Source organism: Ictalurus punctatus, chromosome 10 (genome assembly GCF_001660625.3).
Source record: "Ictalurus punctatus breed USDA103 chromosome 10, Coco_2.0, whole genome shotgun sequence".
Lineage (NCBI taxonomy): Eukaryota > Metazoa > Chordata > Actinopteri > Siluriformes > Ictaluridae > Ictalurus > Ictalurus punctatus.
In genome coordinates, this window is record NC_030425.2 from 12,962,501 (window position 1) to 12,975,367 (window position 12,867).

The 12,867-nt window shown below is 39.4% G+C and overlaps 1 protein-coding gene across 1 annotated transcript in view; it reads right to left on the reverse strand.

The window, feature by feature from the left end:
- hcn2b (hyperpolarization activated cyclic nucleotide-gated potassium channel 2b) overlaps positions 1–12,867 on the reverse strand; it is a 38,772-nt gene that overhangs the window by 1,391 nt on the left and 24,514 nt on the right. Inside the window, exons 5-8 of the mRNA XM_017477401.3 lie at positions 12,390–12,536; positions 12,030–12,270; positions 7,875–8,039; positions 1–2,494 (exon numbers count right to left, since the gene is read on the reverse strand). The exon at positions 1–2,494 is cut by the window's left edge and continues 1,391 nt beyond it. Of these exons, the coding sequence (XP_017332890.1) occupies positions 1,605–2,494; positions 7,875–8,039; positions 12,030–12,270; positions 12,390–12,536 (1,443 nt within the window). The 3' untranslated portion in view covers positions 1–1,604. The remainder of the gene's footprint in view (positions 2,495–7,874; positions 8,040–12,029; positions 12,271–12,389; positions 12,537–12,867) is intronic.

Consider the following 12,867-nt stretch of genomic DNA (forward strand, 5'->3'; position numbering starts at 1 on the left):
AGGGATTTGGAACGATTTTATCCACGTATCCAGACATTAGCTGCTCTCAGAGGTCATGAACAAGACAATGCTGGCTTATATTACCCTCAAAATGGAAGCCTCCACACAACACACTGTGAGCATTACATGTAACAGGCCTTCACCAGCAACATTACTAAAGCAAGAGGAAGGGGAGAGCCACAGGGGAGATTACAGCCAGCCATCTTCAAACAGTGCAGTGATGAAAAGAAACACATTTGAGTCAATAACAGTGACAGAAATCAACTCATCATGGAGTTACGCAGAGTGGGTTATTCCGTGAAGCCGAAAGATAGGAGCACATGAGCACAGAAAGACTCGTTGTTGCATAATGCGTGCTAACATGTTTCACTGGATATAATCACTAAATCACTAACAGCGCATATCACACTCAGTTCACATAACCTTTCCTCTCCTTGTACAATGCTAAGGAGAATTTTGTAAATAGTAGCACATATGACTTTTCTCTGTTGAGTTAATACGGCATGACTGCGCACACTGTATGCTGCTACATCCATACAGTATACATTAGTCTGGGAAATATCCAACTCGGTCTGATCTTTTCTGAATAGATGATTAATTCCCACTGATTTCCACATGTGAGGTTAAATTTGGAAACTCATTTAGATGCAGCACTGCAAAAGCCACCAATAGGGGAAAAAATGTATTTACAATATTGTTGCTTTTTAGTCCACAGTGCCTCTCTCCACCTACATTTCTTGTTCCCACTGTAATTAAATCCATCCATATATTTTATCTGGTTTTCCTTCTTTTTAAAAATAATATTATTAAAAAGAAGGAAATTATTAGAATATTTGTCATGGGATGTAAATATGAACAAATAACTTTTTGAATATTTAAAACACACACAAACACACAAGTCTGGACAAAAATATGGCTTCAGTCAAGGCAATGAAATTATATGTTACTTTCTTTTCAATTTCAAGTTGTTTAAACACGGCAAAAAAAAAAAAAAAGTCTGCTTAACTTTGGTCCAGAGGGGAAGAAGTCATATCCATATCTGTATCAATGCTTCCAAACTGATCAACTGTCAAATACACCCTTGGTTAAATAAGCCTTGCCTGCATTTTCTATAGCAGTTTTAATATTGCTCAATCATAAGTAAAAACACTATTAACTACCACTCTAAATAGGGTGGAGGAAACTTGCAAAAAACACTTTTGTAAAGAGTTACATAGTAATCAGAGACACATTTCCCCATGTTGCATTCCACTCTACACTGTATTATTGGTGCTACTGTGTACAGTAGGGAACTGATTCTTGCAATGTTGAATACAACCACAATAAATGTAAGCAACTATGAAGAGGCAAACTGTGTGGGAAGAAGCTACATTGATATTTATGTTGGTGGGTACAACAGAAACATCTCTGATATTTAAATCGTTAGTTTTACAGACTTTGTATAGTTATTAGTATGCTGTCAAGTCTGGCAGTTCTAGTCACCCACCCCCCCTTGTCACGATTTGATCCATGTACATTCTTAAAGTAAGATCCAGGGCATGACAAGGAGGTGAGAAATGTACTTGCTGAAGCAAGAGACACCTACACACCCAGCTCCATCAAGATCACAAATTGGAAGATAATCTAGATCTAACATGATGGTCTGTATCTGGAAGGCTGACTACTGAATCTTTCTTGGGCAATCCTGAGTCCTGGCTTGGCCTCATTTGTGGTAGAGAGGCAGGTGGGAAAGCTCCCACAGACATCTGGTGCTGAAGTGTCATCCTTGGAGGAATTGCAGCCCTGAAGGCCATGGGCCCTGGTAGGCTGTGAGGTGGTCCAATGGAGGTGGAGGAAACTCTCGTGGACTGGGGTGGGCTTGGGGCAGCCGGTTGCGTGGCATCATGGGGCAGAGATGGTTGGGAGGCTGAGAGGGCCCTGGCATCCTCGGTCATTGCACTTCTGGGAACTGTTGCTCGGTGCGTAGGGCTGGAGATGTGCTGTTGCACTAGGGACAGCTGGGAGCCTGAAGGAGCGCCCATGGGACTGGAGCTGTACTGGAATGTTCGACTGCCGGTAGCCAATGGGCTCTGGACAGGCGTGCTGGTGAGGGCAGAGGGCAGAGCAGTGCTGGGGAACTGTGAGCCTGGAGGGGTCTGCTGGGTCCCAGGGCTGGAAAGGCTTTGAACTACCTGGAAACGGCGGACCATACGGGGTGACTGGAGAGCTCCGTGGGCTGCCAGAGGGTTGGCCATCTGGGGACAGAAACTCATGGCTACAGCCTGCTGCAGGGTGGCAATTGCCGAGCCTGTTGGAGGCTGATTGGATGAAGGAAACATGGTCCCATAGGTGGATTGAGTGGCCGACATGGCCCTGGGTCTTTGCAGGTCCACTAGTTTCACCATCTCTCGGTCATACTTCACAATCTCCTGAATTAGCTCATTCTCGTGGTTGTTGAAAACTCCAGAGTTTAGGTCATGTTGGACTTTGTGCATCAAAATGGAGTTCTTTTTGCCTGGAAATAAAGAGAAGCAACATTAATTTTTATTGGCATATTATACTCTCAGTTGCCAGATTATTGGGTTAACCCACTATATATGTCCACTATATAGGCATACCATTACTTGCTGTAGCTTATTTATCAGCCCCTCTCTAGCATGTCCCAGTGGAAAGGGGCCTCCATAGGACCACCACTGATCAGATATTATTCTCGGAGCAGCAATGGCAAACATCTTAATGGGTACTGTGCTGATACATATGGTATCATTTTCCTGCCTCATTCCTGTTTGGAGGTTGGTGGACTGTAGTGTGATTAGATCCCAGCACAGACAGTTCTAGTTGATAGAGTTGTGCCAAATCAAGGTAGGTATAGCTAATAAATTGGCAATATCATATATATAATACTATACATACAATATATGGTTCTGAAATACTGGCGTCATAGCAGCATCCTTTTTCAAACTGCCAGGCTGTTCTTCATTATCAAAACGATTTGTAAGTGTTGACATCTTTACACCACCATGATTATATTTTATTAGGGGTGTTCCAGTGCAGTGCTTAGAACAGATTTCTTTGCTTAGTGGAGCAGTAGTAGTTAAAATATCTAATCCAGAACATAGTATCCAGCCCTTTTAATTTCAAAAACTGCAAAACTGTCTGTACAATAATTACACTCAAATTCACTGATTTTCAAGGTTCACATGCCCAGTAACTATAGTGATTGTGGAGCATCTGTTTTTACTGATGCAAATAACAACTTCTCTTCAGTTTTTATTCAATAGCCCAAACTTACATAGGATGCTTTGCAGTGGTGGCCCCACCCAGTCCAGCAGGAGCAATCTGTATTTTTTTTTTTTCCTCTATTTTCTGCTGAGTCACTGTGCTGCTTGTACCAACATGAGATGGAGTATGTGGCCATAGCCCTATCCCATCACCCCTACTACTGAGAGAAAGCAATTCTCTAGGTGAAATGACCTACCTCCCACAGACAAGAGCCTGACCATCTCTCTCTATTATGCTCATCCCCCGTCCCTCTTCAATCTCAGTATAACACGCAGTGCTGACTCGTGCCTCCCCAGGGGGTCTAGTCCCTCCATATCCACCTTGCTGCCCTTCTAAAGTAAACACTTTAACAGCTAGGGGCATGTTCTGATATGTGTGAGCAGATGTATTCTGGAGCATTGTAAAAGTCTGTAAAACAAGCAAGCTTATTTTGGATACATCCTTTTTTTCTTTTTTTTTTTAAATGAAGCTACATCTGAGGCACCAATGGCATATCTTCTTTGTTTGAGAATCTCTCATTTCCCAAAACCAGATAACTATTCATTGAGATAATTTTATCCCAGTCTCTCTAATGTTGAATATCCAAATGTCCAAACACAGGGCTGGCATTGCAGGATGAGCTGTCATTGTGTCTGGAATCCAAACTCATCTGCTAGCAGAACTGATCTCGGATGGAATGTGGATGCCATGGCAACAGCAGGGTGGGAAGCAGCCATGTAGGCACTTTGTAAACAGCTGAGGTGGTCATGTGACACAAAGTGACATCAGCAGCACAACGACCTTGGGAGAGGAACATGGGATGTGGGGAGGAGTGGCGTCACTTAGCAGAATGCATGTTTACATACTGTTGCTGGACTTCCATTGTTTAAATAAAAATAAAAATAAAAACACAAAAAAAACACGACTCTTATGAAAGATTCTCCTCGTTTGACCTTTCACTGTGCGATTGCCAAAAGGCATATACAAAACAAACACATGCAGATAAAGTACTCATGTAATACAGACAGATACTGACACTCTAGAAAAGCTAGGTTGTGATATCTATCTGAATGGATTGAGTTTGTTTTGAGTTGATTTTTTCCCCCCACAATACTGAGTAGCTTTTGTGTAAACAATGCAGATATGAAGCTACCAAATGAATCTATCCAATGGCAGAAAATGTCAAAAAGCTGGTATTCAAAAACCAACAGTTTTAAAACGGCTTCAAAATACATATATTGTAAATAGTGATGACTGATAGCGAAAGCATTTAAATACAGCTGATTGTTAATGTGTCCTGTAGTTCATTAGCTCAACTGTTTAAGCCACTTAGCTAGATAGCAGTCAAGTAACTTAGATGTTTTTGCTGTTGTTGTTTTTACATCCGCTCCTATTAGGAAACCATTTAAATGTTATTTATACTTATAACTAGCTTTGAGGGCAGGTGCATTCAGATTTAGTATTTGAAATGGTTATTCCAGTCGATACTGTTGTGGTATTGCCTCATTTGAGTTTTGCGCCATTCTTGGAAACATCAGCTGCATCTATCTTACCTAACTAATATGAGGAGTTATAATATTATTTAGCCCAAGATCATGGAAATATACCTAGACTTGTTACCTTACATTGTCTACAATTTCTTTGTATAGCATTAAGATTTCTGTTCACTGGAACTAAGGGGCCAAAACCTGTTCCAGCATGACAATTAACTTTACCACTTTATTAACCTCGCAAAGGACAATGACAGTAGGGCGTAAAAACAACAAACAACCTTATCTGAGACATAAAACATAATACATAACCAAATTAAAACATAAACCAATCATTAAACACATAAAGCAGTCAAATATTACATATTACAATATGCTTCAAATTCAATCACTCGTAAACACCTGTAAATAAAAGAAAGCTCATTAAGAATCCTCTAAAAATTTCAGATTACAAAGACGGATGGCCTCTGGCATGAAAGTAAACTTATAGCGGTTGGTAAGGCACTTAATACTTCTAAGCCACCTACCTGAATGCATTATCTCAAAGTGCATATTCAAGGGGTGCGTGTCATCGTTCATAATACTCCAGACTTTCCTTATCATTTGTTGCTCATAAAACTCTGCTAAACTCCGTAGTGGCACGCCGGTGATTTCTGAACAGGTCCTAACTATATTTTGTAAGTGGTTCTTACTCTTTCGAGAAAGTGATGAAAACAAGCATACAAATGAAAACTCAAAATACTCTCAATGAAGCTTGTATAAAAGGTTTTCAGTATAGATTTTTGTATGCAAAAGGAGTTCAATTTCCTTAGAACATGAATTCTTTGGTGAATCTTCTTAATAATGGCCTCTGTGTTCTGGTGAAACATTAAGGTAGTATCAAAAATAGTTCTAAGGTATTTGTACTCCTCTACCCTATCAACTTCCTTATCATGAATGTACAGTGGTTGTACCTTGGAAGCATTTTTTCTAAAATCAGTCACCATCTCTTTTGTTTTAGTCATATTTAGTTGCAACTCCGCTCCACTGCACCACATCATAAACTCATTAAGTGCCTGACTATCATCACACTCTGAACTTGATAGCAGGGATTGGAAAACTGTCGCCTGCTTATTTAATAACATGACAATTATCCTGAAAACTTAGGCACTCATTTGTATAAAGTATGAAAATAATCGATGACAGAACCCTGTGGAGATCCAATAGATGTATAGAGTGTGTCTGAAGAAACTCTATTCATCTTGCCCCTCTGCTGCCTACCGCCTACCTATTAAAAAGTCTATCCATGAAACCAGCCCAAGACTGACATTAAATTCATCTACGAGTTTCTTTGAAATCAACAAACAACAGTCTAGCAAAGGTGCCCCCACTCTCCAAGTGTTGATGAAGAGTGTTCAGGAGGAAGAGTTTTGCATCATCCACACCTCACTTAGCATGATAAGCGAACTAACTTCTCACCCGTGACTGTCATAAGCTGTGAGTCAACCTCTCTTTCCAAGACTTTCATAACTAATGAAGTTAATGCAATAGGCTGGTAGTCATTAAAAGAGTGAGACTTCTCCTGCTTAGTAACAGGTACTACATTAAAGTTTTCCATAACTGAGGAACTATAGCCTGATCCAATGAAGCTTGAAACAATGAGTGAAACAATGAGCTGCACTGCACAGTGATTAAGGGTTCTACCACAGAAACCATTCAGTCCAGGGGCTTTGTTAAAAGGTATAGCTTTCAGCTGTTTAATTACATTAGGAAAGTACAATTTCAGAGAGGGATAGGGGCTCAGTGATTGTTGAAAACCTTCAAGAACAAAGCTTAGATCATACTTCTCAAAGCACGTAAAAACAAGCTCAGATCATTAGCTAGGGAATTAACACTGCCTTTTTCATTTACTACTATCCCCTGCTTAGATGTATTTAGATTTGCCATCACCTCAAACAAATTTTTCTTCAATTTTGTTTCTGTAGCTTAGTTTGGCATGTCTAATTGCTCTTTCAACCTCCTTATTCATATTTTTTCTTCACTGGTCCCTAATAGGAATGCCCTTTTTTCCCTATTAAGAATACTTTTAAGCTCTTTGGTTACCCATGGTTTATTGTTAGGAAACACAGTAAGACTTTTTGCTAGGTATAATAGATTCAACACAAAAGGTGATGTAGCCAGAAACCACAAGAAACTGCTCATTCAAATCAGAACTTTCATTCAAAAGCAAGTACCAGTCGGTATTCTCAAAGCAGCTTTGCAATTCTCCTATGCTCAAGGCAGTCCAGCTCTTAATTGTCTTTTTTCTCTCTATATACACACCTTACAACTGGCACGTAGGCAGAAGCTAAAAGGATTGTACTGTGGTCAGCTGACACAAGTGGAGGTAGGAGTATCGACTTATAGGCACCTTGGATCAATGTCCCTGTGCACAAAGTGAGGTCCATAAAGACATGATTTGCCAAGGTTGGACTGAAAGAACTGAAGTGGCCTGCATAGAGCCTCAACCCCACTGAACACCTTTGGGATGAACTGGAACGCTGACTACGTGCCAGACCTCAGCCACATCAGTGCTTGACCTCACTAATACTCTTGTGGCTGAATGAGCAAATCCCCACAGTCACATTCCAAATACTAGTGCAAATCCCGAGGAGTGGAGGGTGTTATAAAAGCAAGGGGGGGGGGGGGGTCTGAAAAGCAGATGTGAATTTGATGGTCACATGTCCACATACTTAAACATATATTGTATATCTTACCTATTGTAGAATGGTAGTGTACATGTGAAGCTTTACCCTAAAAGGTATTTACATTCCAGTTTTATCTCTATTTTTAATGGTATACAATATCCACATTTCCAGGTGTACAGATGCATATTAAGGGTATAATGGTATCATCCCAAGGAAACAAGGGAAGGTTCAGTGTAGCCATCTTCCTAACCAGTTTGCTAGACTGCAACTAAATATTGAATCCATTAGTACAAAAAGTACAATTTTTTTTTTTTACGCAAATAAGCATGTTTCTGATGCTTTTCAAAAGGTGGAATCAGACTGGCTGTGTGGCAGCCATACAGGCTCTCAGTTGCTTTTACCTCAAGTTGCTGAGTTGAATGAACAACCCATGTGTTGATAGATGGATGATAAGATCAACAGATAAATACATCCTTACCTATCCGATCTAGTCTGTCAATGGCCACAGTCTCGAAGGCTCTCCTCATCATTGGATATTCCTCCAGAACTTCATTAAAGTTGTCCACAGAGAGTGAGAACAGACGGCAATAGGTGTCGGCTCGAACGCTGGCCGTGCGTCTCCCCCGAGTCAGCAGGCAAATCTCTGAAGCACAGACACTGAGTCAGCATCATGCTACACCAATTACAATATCACAACCACTAGAAACCTTTATACATGCATGAAAAGCACCATGTAGGTAGCCGTATAATGTATATCCTTTAATATTATATTAATAAGCGCATAGCCAGTGTCATAGCTACCATCATTTTCCTTGCACGGAACATTTTAACAAAACTATTTCGTGGAAAAATCATTTGTGGAATTATGGGAATACATTTTAATATTGATAAATGATCTAACATTAACCAACACACTGTAAATTTAATCCAGATTTCTATTGAAACTTGCACAAACTATAAACATTTTATAAATGTCAAATGGTAAAAAAAATTTTTTAAAAAAGTTTATGCACATCACAATAACAATAATATTTCCTGCATATTGTGAACTGGACAGCCAATTCTGGTACATCTCTGTTAATTAACATGTTCTTAATGCTATGCTCTTGTTTAAATATGCTCCAGACCATTCTCAAAATGCCCTCCGATTGGCATTTAATAGCCTGCACGTTAATTAATACATCTAATTATATTTAGCACCACATTAGTTGGTCTCTGAAGGGGTCAAGAACTGGATCCCTCGTGTTTCTGGGCATGCTGTTCTTCCTCAAGGTCAGAGAGCCAACACCACAGGGCTGGGAAGCACCAGGCCAATTACCACTCAGTCAAGAAGACACTTTACAAGGAAGTGTCATAAAGCTGGAGACATGGCCGTGCTTCAGAGCGCGCGAAAGCAAAGCTCAGCTGATTTTACACTTGATTCTGAAATGATATCTTAATTAGAGCTGATTAAACTTTATATATTCATTTTCTATAACAGCATGGCTTCGACAGTAGTTTCAGCTGTAACATGTAAATCATATCTTTATATTAATGCCCTCGTGCTAATACGATGTTGTTTCTATAGTAACAGCAAATTCACATAAACTTGTATGGTGGATATACCACATAATCAATAAGCCTAATAATAAACAGATTACAAAAATGTGTTGTTTAACAAAGTAAAACATATAAACAGTGATATGGTAAGGTTTTCTATTAGGATTTTTTTTTATACTTATGGAAACAATGTGACAAGCTGCTTGTCTTGTCTCTTCAAGAAAGAGAAAGGGCAGAGGCTGGTGATGGAATGGCTGTTTATAGCTGGTATTACATAAATGATAACAGGAACTAACCTGTCTCGTGGACATTCCACAACATGAAAAATTGTTACACACTTTAAGACACACTGTTATAGGAAAATAATCTACTCCTCTTCATGTTAGGCCGGATCACACCACTCCAGCATGGATTATTTCCTATTATAGCACTGCCTGTTTTATGGACTGTTACAGAATTTTACCTTACTAATATTATGTTGTACTTAATGCTGGAAAATAAACATTCTCCTTGGTCATGAAATTCTAATGAAACATTTATCTTCTATGGAACTATGGGAATAAATTATTATATTTATTATAAACCTAATTTATAATCCAGATTTCTACTTGAGCATGCACAAATTATGAAAAAATTATCAATGTTAATTGATCAATTTTCCTATTAATATACTGTCACATCAAATAAACTTAAAGCTACACGCAGGTCACATAGCATCACATACTGTATTATTCCTGCATAGACTACCAGAGAGGCAGATAAAGTGCTTTATACTGATTCATTATTCTTTCATTCTTTAGAAAGAGAAAGGGAAACATTAGCATATGACCTTGACCTGAGTCATGCATATGTGAGTGTGTAAGTGTGTGTGTGTCAGACGTGATATTCACAGCTCAGAGGAGATTAATGATCGTTATTGCACAGGGAATGAGACCAAGTGTGTATGACAGACTAAAGCATCCCAATTCAATCTTTCCTCACATTTCCAATTAAATAGTGCAGACTTAAGTAAAGCTAAACTAATGCAAAAAAAAAAAAAAAGAAATGTCATGTCCCTGAGAAGAAAGGGACATGTTAAATTCATGAGTCTTTGTTAAATTCATGGGTCACCCACTGTAATTTTCGTACCATTTTGGCTTTAAATAAAAATTAAAAGTGTAGTATTGTTTCAATAAAATGGATTGTACAATGAAGTTAAAGACAACTATGGTAAATGAGTTAGCATCTTCTTAAAGTCATACTCACCTTCCTCATTATTGGCTAATGTGTTTTTTGTTTGTTTGTTTGTTTTTGATAGGGAATCTTCAAGGTTGACATTACAAAGTACTCTGTCACTGTTGTCTGGCCATGCTTATTAGGTTAATCGGCCTTGTGTTTGAATCCTTAGCCTTCCTACGGTATTCCTAATTCTTGGCATATTCCCAGCTGAAGTGAATTTCTGGGCTATGGGCCAAAGATGTGGGAAAGAGGTTGCACTATTTAATGGATCAACAATATCAATATCATCAAACAGACTTGAATGGTTTCTTAAACTGGGCCAAAGTAATTACACAAAGTAATCAGCCATAACATTAAAAACCATCTGCCTAATATTGTGTAGGTCTGATCCGTCAATGCATGGACTCCAAAAGATCACTGAAGCTGAGTGCTATGTTATCTTGAAGCAGATCCTTTAAGTTCAATAAGTTGTGAAGTGAGGATTCCATGGATTAGACTTGTCCGTCCAGCACATTCCACAGATGTTTGTTTGGATTGAGATCTGGGGAATTTGGAGGCCAAGTTAACACCTTGAACTCTTTGACATGTTCCTCAAACCTTTCCTGAACAAATTGGTGAAACAGTTGTGGATTGTGGTAGAGAGAATTAAACTCTTGAAAGAGGCCACTGTGGTGGACAGGAGTCAGCATAGGCGCTCTGACCGGGCTGCCGCTATGCAACCCTATAGTGTTCTGACACCTTTCTATTATAGCCAGCAATAACTTTTTCACCAATTTGCATTCAAGTAGCTCTTCTGTGGGATTGGACTGGATGGGATAACTTTCACTCCCCATGCGCATCAATGAGCCTTGGGTGCCCGTGACCCTGTCGCCGGTTCACCGGTTATCCTTCCTTGGACCACTTTTGGAGATGCTCTGACCCAGTCATCTAGCCATCACATTTTGGCCCTTGTCAAAGTGACTTAGATCTTTATGCTTGCCCATTTTTCCTGCTTCCAACACATCAACTTTGAGAACTGACTGTTTACTAGCTGCCTAATATATCCCACCCCTTTACAGGTGCCACTGTAACAATATAAACCAATGTTATTCACTTCACCTGGCAGTGGTTTTAATGCTATTGGTGATTGTGTATATTAATTGATATATATTCATCACTGATGCTTGTGGCTTTCTCCTCAATGATATCGAAGTGTTTGAGAGTTTCTCATAAAATGGAAGTGGACACCAAGCAATTAAATAACAGTGAAATATGTGCAGCCATTTGAGGTTTAATGCAATAATTTAAAGATTACTATATGTGATTACAGAAGTATTTTAAGATAATTTCTAGTCACACTGTATGAGATAAGCCTAAGAATTCTCGGCACATTCTATAACAGACTGTGCCATAACGTAATGTCAGGTTATAGTCTCAGGAAATGTACTGGAGGGATGAACACTGTTCTGTATTCCCTCAATTGGTGTTTTGATGATGGTGGTAGAGGGCACTGTCTAGGCTAACACATCGCTCCAAAATCTCCTTAGGTGTTCAGATGGTTTAAGATCTGGTGACTGAAGGCCCTAGCATATGATTTATATAATTTTTATAGTCATCAAACCATTCACTGAGCCCTCATTCAATAGGATGGGGCGGAGTCATCCTGGAAGGACAGAAATGTTTCAACATGAGATAAATGTGAACAGTCGGAAGATCATTGATTTACAGTGATCCTCCCATCTGTAAGTGGACCTACACCATGCCAATTTTATTTTCCTTAATTTGACACACAACTGCATTTTTGCTCCAATTTCACTTCAATCAAAAGAGGATTACTTCCTAAAAGTCACAGAAAGTGATATACATTAAGTCTTCGCCTACAATGTATGGTCTTTACCTCCAAAATAGGATCCATCAGAGAGCTTCATGCCTATGTTGCCTTTGGTAAGGATGCTCACAACCCCATGCTGGATGAAATACATCTTTTTGCCAATGGTCCCTTCACGAATTATGTAATCCCCTGGCTGGAAGACCTCAAAACGGAGTTTGGTCAGCATGGCGGTCACAAAGTTGGGATCAGCATTTGCGAAAAGCGGCATGGAGGCCACTAATTTGCGGCAGTTGAAGTTGACAATTTCCTGGAAAGGGAAGTCATCACAGAGCAAAATGTATTGGCTGAGGTGAACATTAGATTCAAAATGTAATTTATAGTTATTATACGCCCTGATTAGTTTATTATGATTAATGTAGGACTCACCTCTCTCAGTGGCTCATTTAGCTCCTCTAAAATACTCTCCTCATCAAACATCTTGCCTTGGTATCTGTGTTCATAATAATCGTGGATCTTCTGCCGGAAATCAGCGGGAAGTTTGTGGAAGGACATGTACTGCTCCACTTGTTTATACTGAAGAGAACAGAACAATAAAGACAGATGCATTCAGTTATGTGTGTCAGAGCAACAGCTTGTTCATTTCCCTCTCCCAATTTTCATCCATCTCTTTTATTTACTTCAGCAAGAACCATGCTGTTGATGTTCCTTACATACAGATAAGGCTGCATAATTAGAAAGACAGCATGGCTTTCCTGTTTGGGCTTTGTTACTATGTTAGGACACATCAGTCTTGGTAATTTACAGTGGATGGGATAGGCTCAGGAGCATGGGAGATTGTGATGGTAGTGAGGCATGAGTGAAACAGCATTCTTCTATTTCTGTTGCTACCCTGATAAACTGCTGG